At 40.2% G+C, this 21,527-nt stretch overlaps 1 protein-coding gene across 1 annotated transcript; it reads right to left on the reverse strand.

Annotated features, from left to right (window-relative positions):
* Nucleotides 1-13,323: 13,323 nt before the first annotated feature.
* Nucleotides 13,324-17,669, reverse strand: LOC120628770. Its single transcript, XM_039897388.1, has 5 exons — nucleotides 17,504-17,669; nucleotides 16,953-17,105; nucleotides 16,339-16,866; nucleotides 16,137-16,270; nucleotides 13,324-14,328 (listed from the first exon to the last, which is right to left on the reverse strand). The coding sequence occupies exons 1-5, from the start codon at nucleotides 17,667-17,669 to the stop codon at nucleotides 13,324-13,326; spliced, it is 1,986 nt and encodes a 661-aa protein (XP_039753322.1).
* Nucleotides 17,670-21,527: the final 3,858 nt, after the last annotated feature.

Below are 21,527 nucleotides of genomic sequence, written 5' to 3' on the forward strand. Positions count from 1 at the left end.
TTTTTTGTTATTTTTTTTTTAAACAACGGAACTGAACCTATGGTACCGGCCTGTGGCCGGGCACCCGTCTTATTCATGTTCTAACCTAACCTAACCTATCCAAACCTTTTAAAACTAGTTTGGATTCCTTTAGACCTAAGCCCACCGGCAACTACGACTAACTAAACACTGATCTAGCTATCTGGCTTTCATCAGTGCATCAACAGCAGCATAACTAGTATTAAAATAGTAATGAGTTTTTATTAATGCATATATTCATATTAAATCTTGAATCTAAAGTCTAAAGTCAAAGTCAAAGTCAAAAATATCTTTATTCAAGTAGGCCCACAGGTGGCACTTTTGATGCGTACATAAGAATTACACGGTAGTGAGATGATGGCGATAACCACATTCGTAAACTTAAAACTAAAGCTACGAGGGTTCCAAACGCGTCCCGGTCTAAGAAGAAGCCCACAACAAACTTAGCCGGGTGTTTTTTTTTTTTTTTTTGTTATCGCCATCTCACAATGTAATTTTAAATTATTAGAAGAGCAACCTGGTTAGAGCAATAATTTACACCCAAGCTTTTTTATTGTTTACGTAGTCCTTTATACTATAATAGGACTTTTCTATAAGCTTACGTTTAATACAAACTTTGAACTTTTTAAGAGACATCTCCAAGATGTCAATTGGTAGTTTATTGTAGAATTGTATGCAATTTCCTTTAAACGAATTATGAATTTTATGTAACCTAGTATATTGCACTGTAAGTTTATTCTTACTTCTAATGTTTAAATTATTGCAGTCACATTTTTTCTTAAATTTAGAAATGTTTTTATGGACGTACATTAAATTTTCAAATATGTACTGACTATACACTGTCATTATTTTAAAATCTTTAAATTTATCTCTCAATGACTCTCTCGGACCCATTTTGTAGATAGAACGAACAGCCCTCTTCTGCAGCACGAAAATAGTGCTAATATCAGCAGCATTACCCCAAAGTAAAATTCCATATGACATAATGCTGTGAAAGTAACTAAAATATACCAGTCTAGCAGTTTCTACGTCGGTCATATGGCGTATCTTCTTTACCGCATAGGCAGCAGAACTAAGCCTGTTCGATAAATTATTTACATGAGGGCCCCATTGAAGTTTAGAATCTAACGTTATTCCTAGAAAAACTGTCGTATCCTCCAGTTTCAGTTCCTCATTATTAAGTAGTACAGTGGTTTTCACGTGTTTAACATTAGAACGTCTAAAGGAATCAAAACTAGATTTAGGTTAGGTTAGGTTAGAACATGTATATGAGGGGTGCCCGGCCGCAGGCCGGGCACTTGGGTTCAGTTCAGTCAAAAATTATATATTATTTACTATTATTTATATTTGAATGAGAATGAAAAATAGCAATTATTTTGAATAGTTTTCAGAATGAGACAGACGGGTGTGGTAGGGTAAAATCTCCAATTTAAAGTTCCCTTATTGCGTATATGTTATGTGTGTTTGCATAGTACTTTACTATAATGGTAAGCGGTTCGTGTAACGATCTTGCGCGTCTATATTTACAAGTGTGTGGGCAGTTCGTGTATTGATTATTCGATGACGAGAACTCGTAAGAGTCCCGTATCGTTATTTTTCGTCACTACCTACCCGTACCTCCCCCCCGTGCAGGGAGTGGGTAATTTGCGCGCCTGCTGCCTTCCTTGGAAGCGGTAGCAGTTTCTCAGGCTCCCTCACCGGAATCGAACCCTGATTCCCCGTTACCCGCGACAAACAATGGTAGTCGCAGAAACTCATTCCGATTACGAGACCTCGTAAGAGTCCCGTATCGTTATTTTTCGTCACTACCTACCCGTACCTCCCCCCGTGCGGGGTACAATACTGATAGGTACCATTAATAAATAACATAATAAAAGACCACCACTTTTATAGAGACATAACGCCACTGTGTGGCGCCGCCATCAGACTCCTTAGACTCGGTACTTTGTCGTCGCCGTCGACTTCGCACCTTCGCCCCATATAGTAGTGGCGCGGCGCGACGGGCCTAATGTGTAAGTGAAAAAAAAAAAAAAAAAATTAAATTAATTGTTATTTTACAATATCTTCTAATATGAATAAGAGTACTTTGTATTGGTACGTTTTGTTTTTTGTTATTTTTTTTTTAAACAACGGAACTGAACCTATGGTACCGGCCTGTGGCCGGGCACCCGTCTTATTCATGTTCTAACCTAACCTAACCTATCCAAACCTTTTAAAACTAGTTTGGATTCCTTTAGACCTAAGCCCATCGGCAACTACGACTAACTAAACACTGATCTAGCTATCTGGCTTTCATCAGTGCATCAACAGCAGCATAACTAGTATTAAAATAGTAATGAGTTTTTATTAATGCATATATTCATATTAAATCTTGAATCTAAAGTCTAAAGGAATCAAAACTAGATTTAGGTTAGGTTAGGTTAGAACATGTATATGAGGGGTGGCCGGCCGCAGGCCGGTCACTTAGGTTCAGTTCCGTTTAAAAATTATATATTATTTACTATTATTTATATTTGAATGAGAATGAAAAATAGCAATTATTTTGAATAGTTTTCAGAATGAGACAGACGGGTGTGGTAGGGTAAAATCTCCAATTTAAAGTTCCCTTATTGCGTATATGTTATGTGTGTTTGCATAGTACTTTACTATAATGGTAAGCGGTTCGTGTAACGATCTTGCGCGTCTATATTTACAAGTGTGTGGGCAGTTCGTGTATTGATTATTCGATGACGAGAACTCGTAAGAGTCCCGTATCGTTATTTTTCGTCACTACCTACCCGTACCTCCCCCCCCGTGCAGGGAGTGGGTAATTTGCGCGCCTGCTGCCTTCCTTGGAAGCGGTAGCAGTTTCTCAGGCTCCCTCACCGGAATCGAACCCTGATTCCCCGTTACCCGCGACAAACAATGGTAGTCGCAGAAACTCATTCCGATTACGAGACCTCGTAAGAGTCCCGTATCGTTATTTTTCGTCACTACCTACCCGTACCTCCCCCCCGTTCAGGGAGTGGGTAATTTGCGCGCCTGCTGCCTTCCTTGGAAGCGGTAGCAGTTTCTCAGGCTCCCTCACCGGAATCGAACCCTGATTCCCCGTTACCCGCGACAAACAATGGTAGTCGCAGAAACTCATTCCGATTACGAGACCTCGTAAGAGTCCCGTATCGTTATTTTTCGTCACTACCTACCCGTACCTCCCCCCCGTGCGGGGTACAATACTGATAGGTACCATTAATAAATAACATAATAAAAGACCACCACTTTTATAGAGACATAACGCCACTGTGTGGCGCCGCCATCAGTCTCCTTAGACTCGGTACTTTGTCGTCGCCGTCGACTTCGCACCTTCGCCCCATATAGTAGTGGCGCGGCGCGACGGGCCTAATGTGTAAGTGAAAAAAAAAAAAAAAAAATTAAATTAATTGTTATTTTACAATATCTTCTAATATGAATAAGAGTACTTTGTATTGGTACGTTTTGTTTTTTGTTATTTTTTTTTTAAACAACGGAACTGAACCTATGGTACCGGCCTGTGGCCGGGCACCCGTCTTATTCATGTTCTAACCTAACCTAACCTATCCAAACCTTTTAAAACTAGTTTGGATTCCTTTAGACCTAAGCCCACCGGCAACTACGACTAACTAAACACTGATCTAGCTATCTGGCTTTCATCAGTGCATCAACAGCAGCATAACTAGTATTAAAATAGTAATGAGTTTTTATTAATGCATATATTCATATTAAATCTTGAATCTAAAGTCTAAAGGAATCAAAACTAGATTTAGGTTAGGTTAGGTTAGAACATGTATATGAGGGGTGGCCGGCCGCAGGCCGGGCACTTGGGTTCAGTTCAGTCAAAAATTATATATTATTTACTATTATTTATATTTGAATGAGAATGAAAAATAGCAATTATTTTGAATAGTTTTCAGAATGAGACAGACGGGTGTGGTAGGGTAAAATCTCCAATTTAAAGTTCCCTTATTGCGTATATGTTATGTGTGTTTGCATAGTACTTTACTATAATGGTAAGCGGTTCGTGTAACGATCTTGCGCGTCTATATTTACAAGTGTGTGGGCAGTTCGTGTTTTGATTATTCGATGACGAGAACTCGTAAGAGTCCCGTATCGTTATTTTTCGTCACTACCTACCCGTACCTCCCCCCCGTGCAGGGAGTGGGTAATTTGCGCGCCTGCTGCCTTCCTTGGAAGCGGTAGCAGTTTCTCAGGCTCCCTCACCGGAATCGAACCCTGATTCCCCGTTACCCGCGACAAACAATGGTAGTCGCAGAAACTCATTCCGATTATGAGACCTCGTAAGAGTCCCGTATCGTTATTTTTCGTCACTACCTACCCGTACCTCCCCCCCGTGCGGGGTACAATACTGATAGGTACCATTAATAAATAACATAATAAAAGACCACCACTTTTATAGAGACATAACGCCACTGTGTGGCGCCGCCATCAGACTCCTTAGACTCGGTACTTTGTCGTCGCCGTCGACTTCGCACCTTCGCCCCATATAGTAGTGGCGCGGCGCGACGGGCCTAATGTGTAAGTGAAAAAAAAAAAAAAAAATTAAATTAATTGTTATTTTACAATATCTTCTAATATGAATAAGAGTACTTTGTATTGGTACGTTTTGTTTTTTGTTATTTTTTTTTTAAACAACGGAACTGAACCTATGGTACCGGCCTGTGGCCGGGCACCCGTCTTATTCATGTTCTAACCTAACCTAACCTATCCAAACCTTTTAAAACTAGTTTGGATTCCTTTAGACCTAAGCCCACCGGCAACTACGACTAACTAAACACTGATCTAGCTATCTGGCTTTCATCAGTGCATCAACAGCAGCATAACTAGTATTAAAATAGTAATGAGTTTTTATTAATGCATATATTCATATTAAATCTTGAATCTAAAGTCTAAAGGAATCAAAACTAGATTTAGGTTAGGTTAGGTTAGAACATGTATATGAGGGGTGCCCGGCCGCAGGCCGGGCACTTGGGTTCAGTTCAGTCAAAAATTATATATTATTTACTATTATTTATATTTGAATGAGAATGAAAAATAGCAATTATTTTGAATAGTTTTCAGAATGAGACAGACGGGTGTGGTAGGGTAAAATCTCCAATTTAAAGTTCCCTTATTGCGTATATGTTATGTGTGTTTGCATAGTACTTTACTATAATGGTAAGCGGTTCGTGTAACGATCTTGCGCGTCTATATTTACAAGTGTGTGGGCAGTTCGTGTATTGATTATTCGATGACGAGAACTCGTAAGAGTCCCGTATCGTTATTTTTCGTCACTACCTACCCGTACCTCCCCCCCGTGCAGGGAGTGGGTAATTTGCGCGCCTGCTGCCTTCCTTGGAAGCGGTAGCAGTTTCTCAGGCTCCCTCACCGGAATCGAACCCTGATTCCCCGTTACCCGCGACAAACAATGGTAGTCGCAGAAACTCATTCCGATTACGAGACCTCGTAAGAGTCCCGTATCGTTATTTTTCGTCACTACCTACCCGTACCTCCCCCCGTGCGGGGTACAATACTGATAGGTACCATTAATAAATAACATAATAAAAGACCACCACTTTTATAGAGACATAACGCCACTGTGTGGCGCCGCCATCAGACTCCTTAGACTCGGTACTTTGTCGTCGCCGTCGACTTCGCACCTTCGCCCCATATAGTAGTGGCGCGGCGCGACGGGCCTAATGTGTAAGTGAAAAAAAAAAAAAAAATTAAATTAATTGTTATTTTACAATATCTTCTAATATGAATAAGAGTACTTTGTATTAGTACGTTTTGTTTTTTGTTATTTTTTTTTTAAACAACGGAACTGAACCTATGGTACCGGCCTGTGGCCGGGCACCCGTCTTATTCATGTTCTAACCTAACCTAACCTATCCAAACCTTTTAAAACTAGTTTGGATTCCTTTAGACCTAAGCCCACCGGCAACTACGACTAACTAAACACTGATCTAGCTATCTGGCTTTCATCAGTGCATCAACAGCAGCATAACTAGTATTAAAATAGTAATGAGTTTTTATTAATGCATATATTCATATTAAATCTTGAATCTAAAGTCTAAAGGAATCAAAACTAGATTTAGGTTAGGTTAGGTTAGAACATGTATATGAGGGGTGCCCGGCCGCAGGCCGGGCACTTGGGTTCAGTTCAGTCAAAAATTATATATTATTTACTATTATTTATATTTGAATGAGAATGAAAAATAGCAATTATTTTGAATAGTTTTCAGAATGAGACAGACGGGTGTGGTAGGGTAAAATCTCCAATGTAAAGTTCCCTTATTGCGTATATGTTATGTGTGTTTGCATAGTACTTTACTATAATGGTAAGCGGTTCGTGTAACGATCTTGCGCGTCTATATTTACAAGTGTGTGGGCAGTTCGTGTATTGATTATTCGATGACGAGAACTCGTAAGAGTCCCGTATCGTTATTTTTCGTCACTACCTACCCGTACCTCCCCCCCGTGCAGGGAGTGGGTAATTTGCGCGCCTGCTGCCTTCCTTGGAAGCGGTAGCAGTTTCTCAGGCTCCCTCACCGGAATCGAACCCTGATTCCCCGTTTCCCGCGACAAACAATGGTAGTCGCAGAAACTCATTCCGATTACGAGACCTCGTAAGAGTCCCGTATCGTTATTTTTCGTCACTACCTACCCGTACCTCCCCCCCGTGCGGGGTACAATACTGATAGGTACCATTAATAAATAACATAATAAAAGACCACCACTTTTATAGAGACATAACGCCACTGTGTGGCGCCGCCATCAGACTCCTTAGACTCGGTACTTTGTCGTCGCCGTCGACTTCGCACCTTCGCCCCATATAGTAGTGGCGCGGCGCGACGGGCCTAATGTGTAAGTGAAAAAAAAAAAAAAAAATTAAATTAATTGTTATTTTACAATATCTTCTAATATGAATAAGAGTACTTTGTATTGGTACGTTTTGTTTTTTGTTATTTTTTTTTTAAACAACGGAACTGAACCTATGGTACCGGCCTGTGGCCGGGCACCCGTCTTATTCATGTTCTAACCTAACCTAACCTATCCAAACCTTTTAAAACTAGTTTGGATTCCTTTAGACCTAAGCCCACCGGCAACTACGACTAACTAAACACTGATCTAGCTATCTGGCTTTCATCAGTGCATCAACAGCAGCATAACTAGTATTAAAATAGTAATGAGTTTTTATTAATGCATATATTCATATTAAATCTTGAATCTAAAGTCTAAAGGAATCAAAACTAGATTTAGGTTAGGTTAGGTTAGAACATGTATATGAGGGGTGCCCGGCCGCAGGCCGGGCACTTGGGTTCAGTTCAGTCAAAAATTATATATTATTTACTATTATTTATATTTGAATGAGAATGAAAAATAGCAATTATTTTGAATAGTTTTCAGAATGAGACAGACGGGTGTGGTAGGGTAAAATCTCCAATTTAAAGTTCCCTTATTGCGTATATGTTATGTGTGTTTGCATAGTACTTTACTATAATGGTAAGCGGTTCGTGTAACGATCTTGCGCGTCTATATTTACAAGTGTGTGGGCAGTTCGTGTATTGATTATTCGATGACGAGAACTCGTAAGAGTCCCGTATCGTTATTTTTCGTCACTACCTACCCGTACCTCCCCCCCGTGCAGGGAGTGGGTAATTTGCGCGCCTGCTGCCTTCCTTGGAAGCGGTAGCAGTTTCTCAGGCTCCCTCACCGGAATCGAACCCTGATTCCCCGTTACCCGCGACAAACAATGGTAGTCGCAGAAACTCATTCCGATTACGAGACCTCGTAAGAGTCCCGTATCGTTATTTTTCGTCACTACCTACCCGTACCTCCCCCCGTGCGGGGTACAATACTGATAGGTACCATTAATAAATAACATAATAAAAGACCACCACTTTTATAGAGACATAACGCCACTGTGTGGCGCCGCCATCAGACTCCTTAGACTCGGTACTTTGTCGTCGCCGTCGACTTCGCACCTTCGCCCCATATAGTAGTGGCGCGGCGCGACGGGCCTAATGTGTAAGTGAAAAAAAAAAAAAAAAATTAAATTAATTGTTATTTTACAATATCTTCTAATATGAATAAGAGTACTTTGTATTAGTACGTTTTGTTTTTTGTTATTTTTTTTTTAAACAACGGAACTGAACCTATGGTACCGGCCTGTGGCCGGGCACCCGTCTTATTCATGTTCTAACCTAACCTAACCTATCCAAACCTTTTAAAACTAGTTTGGATTCCTTTAGACCTAAGCCCACCGGCAACTACGACTAACTAAACACTGATCTAGCTATCTGGCTTTCATCAGTGCATCAACAGCAGCATAACTAGTATTAAAATAGTAATGAGTTTTTATTAATGCATATATTCATATTAAATCTTGAATCTAAAGTCTAAAGGAATCAAAACTAGATTTAGGTTAGGTTAGGTTAGAACATGTATATGAGGGGTGCCCGGCCGCAGGCCGGGCACTTGGGTTCAGTTCAGTCAAAAATTATATATTATTTACTATTATTTATATTTGAATGAGAATGAAAAATAGCAATTATTTTGAATAGTTTTCAGAATGAGACAGACGGGTGTGGTAGGGTAAAATCTCCAATGTAAAGTTCCCTTATTGCGTATATGTTATGTGTGTTTGCATAGTACTTTACTATAATGGTAAGCGGTTCGTGTAACGATCTTGCGCGTCTATATTTACAAGTGTGTGGGCAGTTCGTGTATTGATTATTCGATGACGAGAACTCGTAAGAGTCCCGTATCGTTATTTTTCGTCACTACCTACCCGTACCTCCCCCCCGTGCAGGGAGTGGGTAATTTGCGCGCCTGCTGCCTTCCTTGGAAGCGGTAGCAGTTTCTCAGGCTCCCTCACCGGAATCGAACCCTGATTCCCCGTTTCCCGCGACAAACAATGGTAGTCGCAGAAACTCATTCCGATTACGAGACCTCGTAAGAGTCCCGTATCGTTATTTTTCGTCACTACCTACCCGTACCTCCCCCCCGTGCGGGGTACAATACTGATAGGTACCATTAATAAATAACATAATAAAAGACCACCACTTTTATAGAGACATAACGCCACTGTGTGGCGCCGCCATCAGACTCCTTAGACTCGGTACTTTGTCGTCGCCGTCGACTTCGCACCTTCGCCCCATATAGTAGTGGCGCGGCGCGACGGGCCTAATGTGTAAGTGAAAAAAAAAAAAAAAAATTAAATTAATTGTTATTTTACAATATCTTCTAATATGAATAAGAGTACTTTGTATTGGTACGTTTTGTTTTTTGTTATTTTTTTTTTAAACAACGGAACTGAACCTATGGTACCGGCCTGTGGCCGGGCACCCGTCTTATTCATGTTCTAACCTAACCTAACCTATCCAAACCTTTTAAAACTAGTTTGGATTCCTTTAGACCTAAGCCCACCGGCAACTACGACTAACTAAACACTGATCTAGCTATCTGGCTTTCATCAGTGCATCAACAGCAGCATAACTTGTATTAAAATAGTAATGAGTTTTTATTAATGCATATATTCATATTAAATCTTGAATCTAAAGTCTAAAGGAATCAAAACTAGATTTAGGTTAGGTTAGGTTAGAACATGTATATGAGGGGTGCCCGGCCGCAGGCCGGGCACTTGGGTTCAGTTCAGTCAAAAATTATATATTATTTACTATTATTTATATTTGAATGAGAATGAAAAATAGCAATTATTTTGAATAGTTTTCAGAATGAGACAGACGGGTGTGGTAGGGTAAAATCTCCAATTTAAAGTTCCCTTATTGCGTATATGTTATGTGTGTTTGCATAGTACTTTACTATAATGGTAAGCGGTTCGTATAACGATCTTGCGCGTCTATATTTACAAGTGTGTGGGCAGTTCGTGTATTGATTATTCGATGACGAGAACTCGTAAGAGTCCCGTATCGTTATTTTTCGTCACTACCTACCCGTACCTCCCCCCCCGTGCAGGGAGTGGGTAATTTGCGCGCCTGCTGCCTTCCTTGGAAGCGGTAGCAGTTTCTCAGGCTCCCTCACCGGAATCGAACCCTGATTCCCCGTTACCCGCGACAAACAATGGTAGTCGCAGAAACTCATTCCGATTACGAGACCTCGTAAGAGTCCCGTATCGTTATTTTTCGTCACTACCTACCCGTACCTCCCCCCCGTTCAGGGAGTGGGTAATTTGCGCGCCTGCTGCCTTCCTTGGAAGCGGTAGCAGTTTCTCAGGCTCCCTCACCGGAATCGAACCCTGATTCCCCGTTACCCGCGACAAACAATGGTAGTCGCAGAAACTCATTCCGATTACGAGACCTCGTAAGAGTCCCGTATCGTTATTTTTCGTCACTACCTACCCGTACCTCCCCCCCGTTCAGGGAGTGGGTAATTTGCGCGCCTGCTGCCTTCCTTGGAAGCGGTAGCAGTTTCTCAGGCTCCCTCACCGGAATCGAACCCTGATTCCCCGTTACCCGCGACAAACAATGGTAGTCGCAGAAACTCATTCCGATTACGAGACCTCGTAAGAGTCCCGTATCGTTATTTTTCGTCACTACCTACCCGTGCGGGGTACAATACTGATAGGTACCATTAATAAATAACATAATAAAAGACCACCACTTTTATAGAGACATAACGCCACTGTGTGGCGCCGCCATCAGACTCCTTAGACTCGGTACTTTGTTGTCGCCGTCGACTTCGCACCTTCGCCCCATATAGTAGTGGCGCGGCGCGACGGGCCTAATGTGTAAGTGAAAAAAAAAAAAAAAAAAATTAAATTAATTGTTATTTTACAATATCTTCTAATATGAATAAGAGTACTTTGTATTGGTACGTTTTGTTTTTTGTTATTTTTTTTTTAAACAACGGAACTGAACCTATGGTACCGGCCTGTGGCCGGGCACCCGTCTTATTCATGTTCTAACCTAACCTAACCTATCCAAACCTTTTAAAACTAGTTGGGATTCCTTTAGACCTAAGCCCACCGGCAACTACGACTAACTAAACACTGATCTAGCTATCTGGCTTTCATCAGTGCATCAACAGCAGCATAACTAGTATTAAAATAGTAATGAGTTTTTATTAATGCATATATTCATATTAAATCTTGAATCTAAAGTCTAAAGGAATCAAAACTAGATTTAGGTTAGGTTAGGTTAGAACATGTATATAAGGGGTGCCCGGCCGCAGGCCGGGCACTTGGGTTCAGTTCAGTCAAAAATTATATATTATTTACTATTATTTATATTTGAATGAGAATGAAAAATAGCAATTATTTTGAATAGTTTTCAGAATGAGACAGACGGGTGTGGTAGGGTAAAATCTCCAATTTAAAGTTCCCTTATTGCGTATATGTTATGTGTGTTTGCATAGTACTTTACTATAATGGTAAGCGGTTCGTGTAACGATCTTGCGCGTCTATATTTACAAGTGTGTGGGCAGTTCGTGTATTGATTATTCGATGACGAGAACTCGTAAGAGTCCCGTATCGTTATTTTTCGTCACTACCTACCCGTACCTCCCCCCCGTGCAGGGAGTGGGTAATTTGCGCGCCTGCTGCCTTCCTTGGAAGCGGTAGCAGTTTCTCAGGCTCCCTCACCGGAATCGAACCCTGATTCCCCGTTACCCGCGACAAACAATGGTAGTCGCAGAAACTCATTCCGATTACGAGACCTCGTAAGAGTCCCGTATCGTTATTTTTCGTCACTACCTACCCGTACCTCCCCCCCGTGCGGGGTACAATACTGATAGGTACCATTAATAAATAACATAATAAAAGACCACCACTTTTATAGAGACATAACGCCACTGTGTGGCGCCGCCATCAGACTCCTTAGACTCGGTACTTTGTCGTCGCCGTCGACTTCGCACCTTCGCCCCATATAGTAGTGGCGCGGCGCGACGGGCCTAATGTGTAAGTGAAAAAAAAAAAAAAAAATTAAATTAATTGTTTTTTTACAATATCTTCTAATATGAATAAGAGTACTTTGTATTGGTACGTTTTGTTTTTTGTTATTTTTTTTTTAAACAACGGAACTGAACCTATGGTACCGGCCTGTGGCCGGGCACCCGTCTTATTCATGTTCTAACCTAACCTAACCTATCCAAACCTTTTAAAACTAGTTTAGATTCCTTTAGACCTAAGCCCACCGGCAACTACGACTAACTAAACACTGATCTAGCTATCTGGCTTTCATCAGTGCATCAACAGCAGCATAACTAGTATTAAAATAGTAATGAGTTTTTATTAATGCATATATTCATATTAAATCTTGAATCTAAAGTCTAAAGGAATCAAAACTAGATTTAGGTTAGGTTAGGTTAGAACATGTATATGAGGGGTGCCCGGCCGCAGGCCGGGCACTTGGGTTCAGTTCAGTCAAAAATTATATATTATTTACTATTATTTATATTTGAATGAGAATGAAAAATAGCAATTATTTTGAATAGTTTTCAGAATGAGACAGACGGGTGTGGTAGGGTAAAATCTCCAATTTAAAGTTCCCTTATTGCGTATATGTTATGTGTGTTTGCATAGTACTTTACTATAATTGATGATTAAACGAACTTACCTTAAGTGATGTTCTATCATAATTATACGAGGGCTTCATCCGAAGAGATAAGAGAACAATTGTAGTCTCGCGTAGTGAGTCGCTAATCTTACACTATAGTTGAAAATGCATTTTATGAGCAATTAAAATTAATATAAAAGTAATTTTTAAGTTTTATGCTGGTATTACCAAGCTCCCCGCCAATGTAATGCTACCTTGCGGTCGAACCTCATTTAGTTGAAAGAACCATAACATTCATCGTAGATGAGTTTAGTAGTTAACAATCAATTCAAATAATATTCATTTCGTAGTAACGGGTCACATTGGGAGGGTGGGTTCTTATCTCTTCGGATGAAGCCCTCGTATAATTATGATAGAACATCACTTAAGGTAAGTTCGTTTAATCATCAATTATACTTCGTGCTTCATCCTCGAGATAAGAGAACAATTGTAGACCTTGAGAGGTGCCGAAATGTTATTTGAATAAAATATCAATGGCTGATTTGTTATAAAGTAAATGTTTAATTTTTATGTTTATACGAATATTGACAGTTTTTGATGACCATCATATTATAACTTATAATAATCAGGAGGATTATAATAGTACATAATTATTTATGATTACTTCTACAAGGAGTACTTATTTATTAGTAGTACTTTCTAATATCAACATCTAAATTATTATATTATTTTCGTTTTAATTATTGAGATCAATATAAAAAAATATAAATGATAATAATTAGTTTCTTAAGATTGATAAAGCAAAGTCATCTGTATTATGATTATCAATGCCTCTGTGATAGAACTTTCCAAACACATGGGAACTTCCACTCCACCCGGCAGTACTTCTAATTACATCGATATTCACACCGAGTCTGCTAGCAGCGGAGGTACTAGCATGTCGGGTGGAATGGGCAGAGAATATTGAGGTGTCAATTCCACTCTCATAGAGTGTATTCTTTATCCATTTGCTTAAAGTTTGACTGGTAACAGACTTATTGGGTTTCTTATGACTTATGAATAAGAAATCATCGTTATCACTTCTTAATGAACGAGTAATATCTAAATAATTTAACAAGGTAAGTGCAGGACAGATTTCAGGCTTTATCTGATAAAACGGTATATTAAGGCACGGTTGGTGGGCGCCTAATCTTGAGGTTTTTATTATATCCGGTATTTTTATATAAATCATATTAGAGCAACGTGTAATCTGTGCGATCCTTATTAGCGATAAGGTCTGCACTCTATGGGCAGTGATGAGTGCTATTAAAGTCACTGTTTTCTTTGTTAATTGTTCTAAAGAAATTTCGTTATGAGGATATAAATTTGCCAAAAAATCTAATGCGATAGATGTATCCCAAGTGATATTGTATTTTGGTAAAGGCGGACGGAGTCTGTAAAAGCCCTTAAAAAGTCTTCGAATTCTATCATCGGAGGACACCCGTGTTCCTATAATTAATGACAAGGCGGAACGGTAACTATTAAGTGTCCCATATTGAGACCCTTTATTAAATTCATCTGTCAGAAAATAAATAATTTTGGGAATTGACGCCTCATAATAATCTACATTATTTCCATCACAAAAACTGAACCATTGTTTAAATGCCACAGTGTATTGTTTTTCTGAATTGTTTGATAAAGAAGCACAGATTACGTCTAATGAATTTGATGGTACACCTCTTCTGGCATAAGCTTCCCTGATAATTTTCCGGCCATAAGTTTGAACTGCGGTAACGTTGCCGTGCTGTTGGAGACAGAAATTAAAGGGGTTTCAGTTGGTTCAAAGATGATTGGATCAGATATCAGTATTTTATTGAACAAAGGGAACCAGGCTTGGGTGCACCAATAGGGTGCTACAATTATTCCCTGTGCCTGGTCAGTGATAACTTTTCGTAAAGTTTTTGCAATGACGGAAAAAGGGGGAAAGGCATAAAATTTTAAATTGTTCCAATTTAAGGTAAAAGCATTGACGGCACATGCTCCTGGGTCTCTGTGCCAAGATATATAGTTGTGACACTTTGAGTTTAATCTTGTAGCAAAAAGATCTATTTCAGGGTTACCGAACGTGCTAACTATGCGCTTAAAGGCACTGTCGCTAAGTTCCCATTCTGTATCGGGATGAAGCCGCCTGGATTCTGCGTCTGCTATTTGGTTATCCTGAGACCTTATATATGAGGCATAAATATATATGTTTCTTTTTTCACAAATTCTCCAAATGTCTTTAGTCAATATATTAAGATGTGGAAATCTGATTCCCCCCATACGATTGATATACGAAATAGCAGTGGTGTTATCAATTCTTAGTAAAATTTGACAATTATTCATTTTAAAAACAAATATTTTTAAACCAAAGAATGCGGCTAGTAACTCTAGAAAATTAATGTGCTTAGAAGATTCTTCAGCACTCCACTGACCACTTGCGGTTCTTTCCCCACATGCTATCCCCCAACCAGTTTTACTAGCATCGGAGAAAATTTCTAGAGTATAATTGTCTACTCTTATTGGATTTATTGCACACTTTATGCTATTCATCCACCAACTAAAGTCCTCTTGCAAGTACGTCGGGATATTCATATAATTATCATAGCTACCTGACTGCAAAAGGGCAAGATATTTACATCTTTCTAGCTGTTTTGTATAGAGCCATCCGTACTTTACTCCTGGGCAAGCTGAGGTAAGCAAACCGATCACACGAGCAAATTGTCGTATCGAACAGCGCTTAAGACGACTCAATCTGACTACTTCTTCAAAATGCAATCTTTCTTAGAGTCAGTTACACTAATGTGGAATTTTTTTGTGTCTATGATAAAACCCAGGTAAGTGCATTTATTAGACGGTATAAGGCAACTTTTCTCTTCATTAATAATAAAGCCTAGCGATTCGAAAAGTATTCTGGTTTGAGTAATATTATTAATACATTCCTCATAAGTATAGGGCTATACAACAAACGTCATCCAAATAAATGGTTGACAAATAGCCCATTGTCCTTAATAGTGACATGACAGGTTTTAATAATTTAGTAAATACGAAGGGAGCTGTGCTCAACCCAAATGGTAGGACATTAAATTCAAAAGTATTTCCTTTAAATTTGAATCTCAGGTATTTTCTATAATATTGATTTATTGAAATTAGAAAGTATGCATTGAGTAGATCTAAGGAAGCCATAAAGTAATTTTTGGATACTAATTTCAGGGTTGTTCTTAGATCCTCCAATTTAAAATGCTCGGTCTTTATAAATTTATTTAAAGCTTTTAAATTCAAAATAAAACGGTTTTTACCATTTTTCTTTTTAATAAGAAAATAGCTTGAAAGAAACTGGTCTGCACGGTCTTCACATTTTGAAATAGCACCAGATTTTTGCAATTCATTTATGGCTTCCTCATATTGTGCTCTTTCAGTTGTAGATAATTTCGGCGGTTGGGGAATATATTTTTGTACCACAGGTCTATCGAAAGGTATGCTGTAGCCCTGTACCCACGACAAAATTTTTTCGTCGTTGGTTATTTGACACCATTGTTTATAAAACATAGAAAGACGACCAGAGCAACGTACCGAGTCTAGCGTCGTTGATAGGGGCGCTGCTGCCTGGATCGCTGTTGTGACTGCAATGGCGGCGGCGGCAGCAGTAGTGGTGGAGGGGGTGGCGGCGGTGGTGGTGGCAGTGGTACCATATACTGTCGCCGTTGCTGTGGGATAGGAGGTGGATACACGGCTTGAATCTGCGTATACGCAGCAGGCTCTTGCCTCCTCTTGCCTGGCTGCCTGCTGGTCACCGGCTGAGGCTTGGAGTTTAAAGAACGAGACTGAGGACGTCCTATTGTGGTCTTGGGCTTAGATGCTTTAATCTCAGAGGCCGACCTGCTGATAGCTTTAGCAGCTTTAAGAGTATCAGCCAGTTTCTCGCCAAATAGGTAGGTATCAATTTCGGTTTCATACAATTGGCTCTTAATTTCTTTCTTGATAGAGGCGCAAATAAGGCTTCTTCTTTTCATTGACTCGCAGAATTGAAAGTCGCACAGTAATTGAGCACCCTCAAGTAAAGGTTTTATTATCGTGGAGTCTTTTGAGTCCGATTTAAATATCTTTGTCAGAGCCACTCCAATGCACGAAATTGCTGATGCAATTTGATTTTGCCTGTACTCAGTGCTCTTATCTTTGCCTATCAAAGTGTCTGACAATGCCGCTTTTATTTCTAAATTTAAAAGCGGGGCAGCTAACTTAGTGCAATTACTAGGAATAAGATGTTTATCTAGTAGTTCTTTGCGAGTTTCCTTTGTAAGCCCTGAGGTAGCAATATGCTGCCATCTGATTGCGATATCCTTTTGAATGTTGTCCCCCGTTTTTTTTTGACTTTATTCGGGGATGCGCCTAGCATCTCGAGGATATCGTCGTCTAAAGGATATTCCTCCGAAACAGTTAGAACTGGTGAGGATGGTCCTGGAAGAGGCTCCAGATTTTCCAGATCCACATTTTGTGTGGGTAGGCCATGTTGTTCATCATTAATGATCAAAGGTAGGCCATCTGGAAAGAAGTGCATAAAATAAATTCTTATTTTATTACTGTGCACTTACTTATGACATTCTAATATATATGTCTGATTACGAAAAACAAAATTATTTACAAAGCGATAACGCTAAGTATTCGTTTATATCGTAATTGAGGTAGATAAAAAATAAAATTCCAATTATAAATAGTCTTTTCAAAAATTTAATATTATGGTAAAAATATGAATGACACATTTGTACAAAATTATTCACCAAGCATAACGTTATTGCTCACACTGAGGGAATATATTATGCTAGTATTTGTACATTATATCTTGAAATTGTCTAAAATTTTTAACATCATTACTCATTGTTAAAATAGACTATTAAAAATTAACCTTAGTTATTTAAATATAAAAATTGAAATGTAGGTACCTTTAGGTAGTGACAGCACGGGCGACGCACAGATTGATTCCAAGTCGTTGCTACTTGAACTTAAACGACGAGAACGTTTATTGCGCCTGCGCAATTTCTTTTCTATTTTCCTCATCTTGCGTCTAATGTATTCATCACTATCCTCATCACTCTTCCTTTTTGGCATTATAGCTTTTCGTTAAATGTAGGGTAGTATAAATACAAAACACGAAATAAAATTATGACGTGTAGACTAGCGCAGCACTAAAAAGCGAATGGGGTTCGACCGCAAGGTAGCATTACATTGGCGGGGAGCTTGGTAATACCAGCATAAAACTTAAAAATTACTTTTATATTAATTTTAATTGCTCATAAAATGCATTTTCAACTATAGTGTAAGATTAGCGACTCACTACGCGAGACTACAATTGTTCTCTTATCTCGAGGATGAAGCACGAAGTATAATGGTAAGCGGTTCGTGTAACGATCTTGCGCGTCTATATTTACAAGTGTGTGGGCAGTTCGTGTTTTGATTATTCGATGACGAGAACTCGTAAGAGTCCCGTATCGTTATTTTTCGTCACTACCTACCCGTACCTCCCCCCCGTGCAGGGAGTGGGTAATTTGCGCGCCTGCTGCCTTCCTTGGAAGCGGTAGCAGTTTCTCAGGCTCCCTCACCGGAATCGAACCCTGATTCCCCGTTACCCGCGACAAACAATGGTAGTCGCAGAAACTCATTCCGATTACGAGACCTCGTAAGAGTCCCGTATCGTTATTTTTCGTCACTACCTACCCGTACCTCCCCCCCGTGCGGGGTACAATACTGATAGGTACCATTAATAAATAACATAATAAAAGACCACCACTTTTATAGAGACATAACGCCACTGTGTGGCGCCGCCATCAGACTCCTTAGACTCGGTACTTTGTCGTCGCCGTCGACTTCGCACCTTCGCCCCATATAGTAGTGGCGCGGCGCGACGGGCCTAATGTGTAAGTGAAAAAAAAAAAAAAATAAATAAATTAATTGTTATTTTACAATATCTTCTAATATGAATAAGAGTACTTTGTATTGGTACGTTTTGTTTTTTGTTATTTTTTTTTTAAACAACGGAACTGAACCTATGGTACCGGCCTGTGGCCGGGCACCCGTCTTATTCATGTTCTAACCTAACCTAACCTATCCAAACCTTTTAAAACTAGTTTGGATTCCTTTAGACCTAAGCCCACCGGCAACTACGACTAACTAAACACTGATCTAGCTATCTGGCTTTCATCAGTGCATCAACAGCAGCATAACTAGTATTAAAATAGTAATGAGTTTTTATTAATGCATATATTCATATTAAATCTTGAATCTAAAGTCTAAAGGAATCAAAACTAGATTTAGGTTAGGTTAGGTTAGAACATGTATATGAGGGGTGCCCGGCCGCAGGCCGGGCACTTGGGTTCAGTTCAGTCAAAAATTATATATTATTTACTATTATTTATATTTGAATGAGAATGAAAAATAGCAATTATTTTGAATAGTTTTCAGAATGAGACAGACGGGTGTGGTAGGGTAAAATCTCCAATTTAAAGTTCCCTTATTGCGTATATGTTATGTGTGTTTGCATAGTACTTTACTATAATGGTAAGCGGTTCGTGTAACGATCTTGCGCGTCTATATTTACAAGTGTGTGGGCAGTTCGTGTTTTGATTATTCGATGACGAGAACTCGTAAGAGTCCCGTATCGTTATTTTTCGTCACTACCTACCCGTACCTCCCCCCCCGTGCAGGGAGTGGGTAATTTGCGCGCCTGCTGCCTTCCTTGGAAGCGGTAGCAGTTTCTCAGGCTCCCTCACCGGAATCGAACCCTGATTCCCCGTTACCCGCGACAAACAATGGTAGTCGCAGAAACTCATTCCGATTACGAGACCTCGTAAGAGTCCCGTATCGTTATTTTTCGTCACTACCTACCCGTACCTCCCCCCCGTGCAGGGAGTGGGTAATTTGCGCGCCTGCTGCCTTCCTTGGAAGCGGTAGCAGTTTCTCAGGCTCCCTCACCGGAATCGAACCCTGATTCCCCGTTACCCGCGACAAACAATGGTAGTCGCAGAAACTCATTCCGATTACGAGACCTCGTAAGAGTCCCGTATCGTTATTTTTCGTCACTACCTACCCGTACCTCCCCCCCGTGCGGGGTACAATACTGATAGGTACCATTAATAAATAACATAATAAAAGACCACCACTTTTATAGAGACATAACGCCACTGTGTGGCGCCGCCATCAGACTCCTTAGACTCGGTACTTTGTCGTCGCCGTCGACTTCGCACCTTCGCCCCATATAGTAGTGGCGCGGCGCGACGGGCCTAATGTGTAAGTGAAAAAAAAAAAAAAAAAATTAAATTAATTGTTATTTTACAATATCTTCTAATATGAATAAGAGTACTTTGTATTGGTACGTTTTGTTTTTTGTTATTTTTTTTTTAAACAACGGAACTGAACCTATGGTACCGGCCTGTGGCCGGGCACCCGTCTTATTCATGTTCTAACCTAACCTAACCTATCCAAACCTTTTAAAACTAGTTTGGATTCCTTTAGACCTAAGCCCACCGGCAACTACGACTAACTAAACACTGATCTAGCTATCTGGCTTTCATCAGTGCATCAACAGCAGCATAACTAGTATTAAAATAGTAATGAGTTTTTATTAATGCATATATTCATATTAAATCTTGAATCTAAAGTCTAAAGGAATCAAAACTAGATTTAGGTTAGGTTAGGTTAGAACATGTATATGAGGGGTGGCCGGCCGCAGGCCGGGCACTTGGGTTCAGTTCAGTCAAAAATTATATATTATTTACTATTATTTATATTTGAATGAGAATGAAAAATAGCAATTATTTTGAATAGTTTTCAGAATGAGACAGACGGGTGTGGTAGGGTAAAATCTCCAATTTAAAGTTCCCTTATTGCGTATATGTTATGTGTGTTTGCATAGTACTTTACTATAATGGTAAGCGGTTCGTATAACGATCTTGCGCGTCTATATTTACAAGTGTGTGGGCAGTTCGTGTATTGATTATTCGATGACGAGAACTCGTAAGAGTCCCGTATCGTTATTTTTCGTCACTACCTACCCGTACCTCCCCCCCCGTGCAGGGAGTGGGTAATTTGCGCGCCTGCTGCCTTCCTTGGAAGCGGTAGCAGTTTCTCAGGCTCCCTCACCGGAATCGAACCCTGATTCCCCGTTACCCGCGACAAACAATGGTAGTCGCAGAAACTCATTCCGATTACGAGACCTCGTAAGAGTCCCGTATCGTTATTTTTCGTCACTACCTACCCGTACCTCCCCCCCGTTCAGGGAGTGGGTAATTTGCGCGCCTGCTGCCTTCCTTGGAAGCGGTAGCAGTTTCTCAGGCTCCCTCACCGGAATCGAACCCTGATTCCCCGTTACCCGCGACAAACAATGGTAGTCGCAGAAACTCATTCCGATTACGAGACCTCGTAAGAGTCCCGTATCGTTATTTTTCGTCACTACCTACCCGTACCTCCCCCCCGTTCAGGGAGTGGGTAATTTGCGCGCCTGCTGCCTTCCTTGGAAGCGGTAGCAGTTTCTCAGGCTCCCTCACCGGAATCGAACCCTGATTCCCCGTTACCCGCGACAAACAATGGTAGTCGCAGAAACTCATTCCGATTACGAGACCTCGTAAGAGTCCCGTATCGTTATTTTTCGTCACTACCTACCCGTGCGGGGTACAATACTGATAGGTACCATTAATAAATAACATAATAAAAGACCACCACTTTTATAGAGACATAACGCCACTGTGTGGCGCCGCCATCAGACTCCTTAGACTCGGTACTTTGTTGTCGCCGTCGACTTCGCACCTTCGCCCCATATAGTAGTGGCGCGGCGCGACGGGCCTAATGTGTAAGTGAAAAAAAAAAAAAAAAAATTAAATTAATTGTTATTTTACAATATCTTCTAATATGAATAAGAGTACTTTGTATTGGTACGTTTTGTTTTTTGTTATTTTTTTTTTAAACAACGGAACT

The sequence above is a fragment of the Pararge aegeria genome, chromosome 13 (genome assembly GCF_905163445.1).
Source record: "Pararge aegeria chromosome 13, ilParAegt1.1, whole genome shotgun sequence".
Classification (NCBI taxonomy): Eukaryota; Metazoa; Arthropoda; class Insecta; order Lepidoptera; family Nymphalidae; genus Pararge; species Pararge aegeria.

Bases quoted from the DNA above. Each gene is read 5' to 3' on its own strand.
- LOC120628770 (XM_039897388.1), bottom strand. From the start codon at position 17,669: ATGCCAAAAAGGAAGAGTGATGAGGATAGTGATGAATACATTAGACGC. The intron at 16,867-16,952 runs GCGCATCCCCGA...TTGCTACCTCAG, and splicing joins CGATATCCTCGAGATGCTAG to GGCTTACAAAGGAAACTCGC. The intron at 16,271-16,338 runs GCAAGAGGAGGC...CCTATCCCACAG, and splicing joins GGTGACCAGCAGGCAGCCAG to CAACGGCGACAGTATATGGT.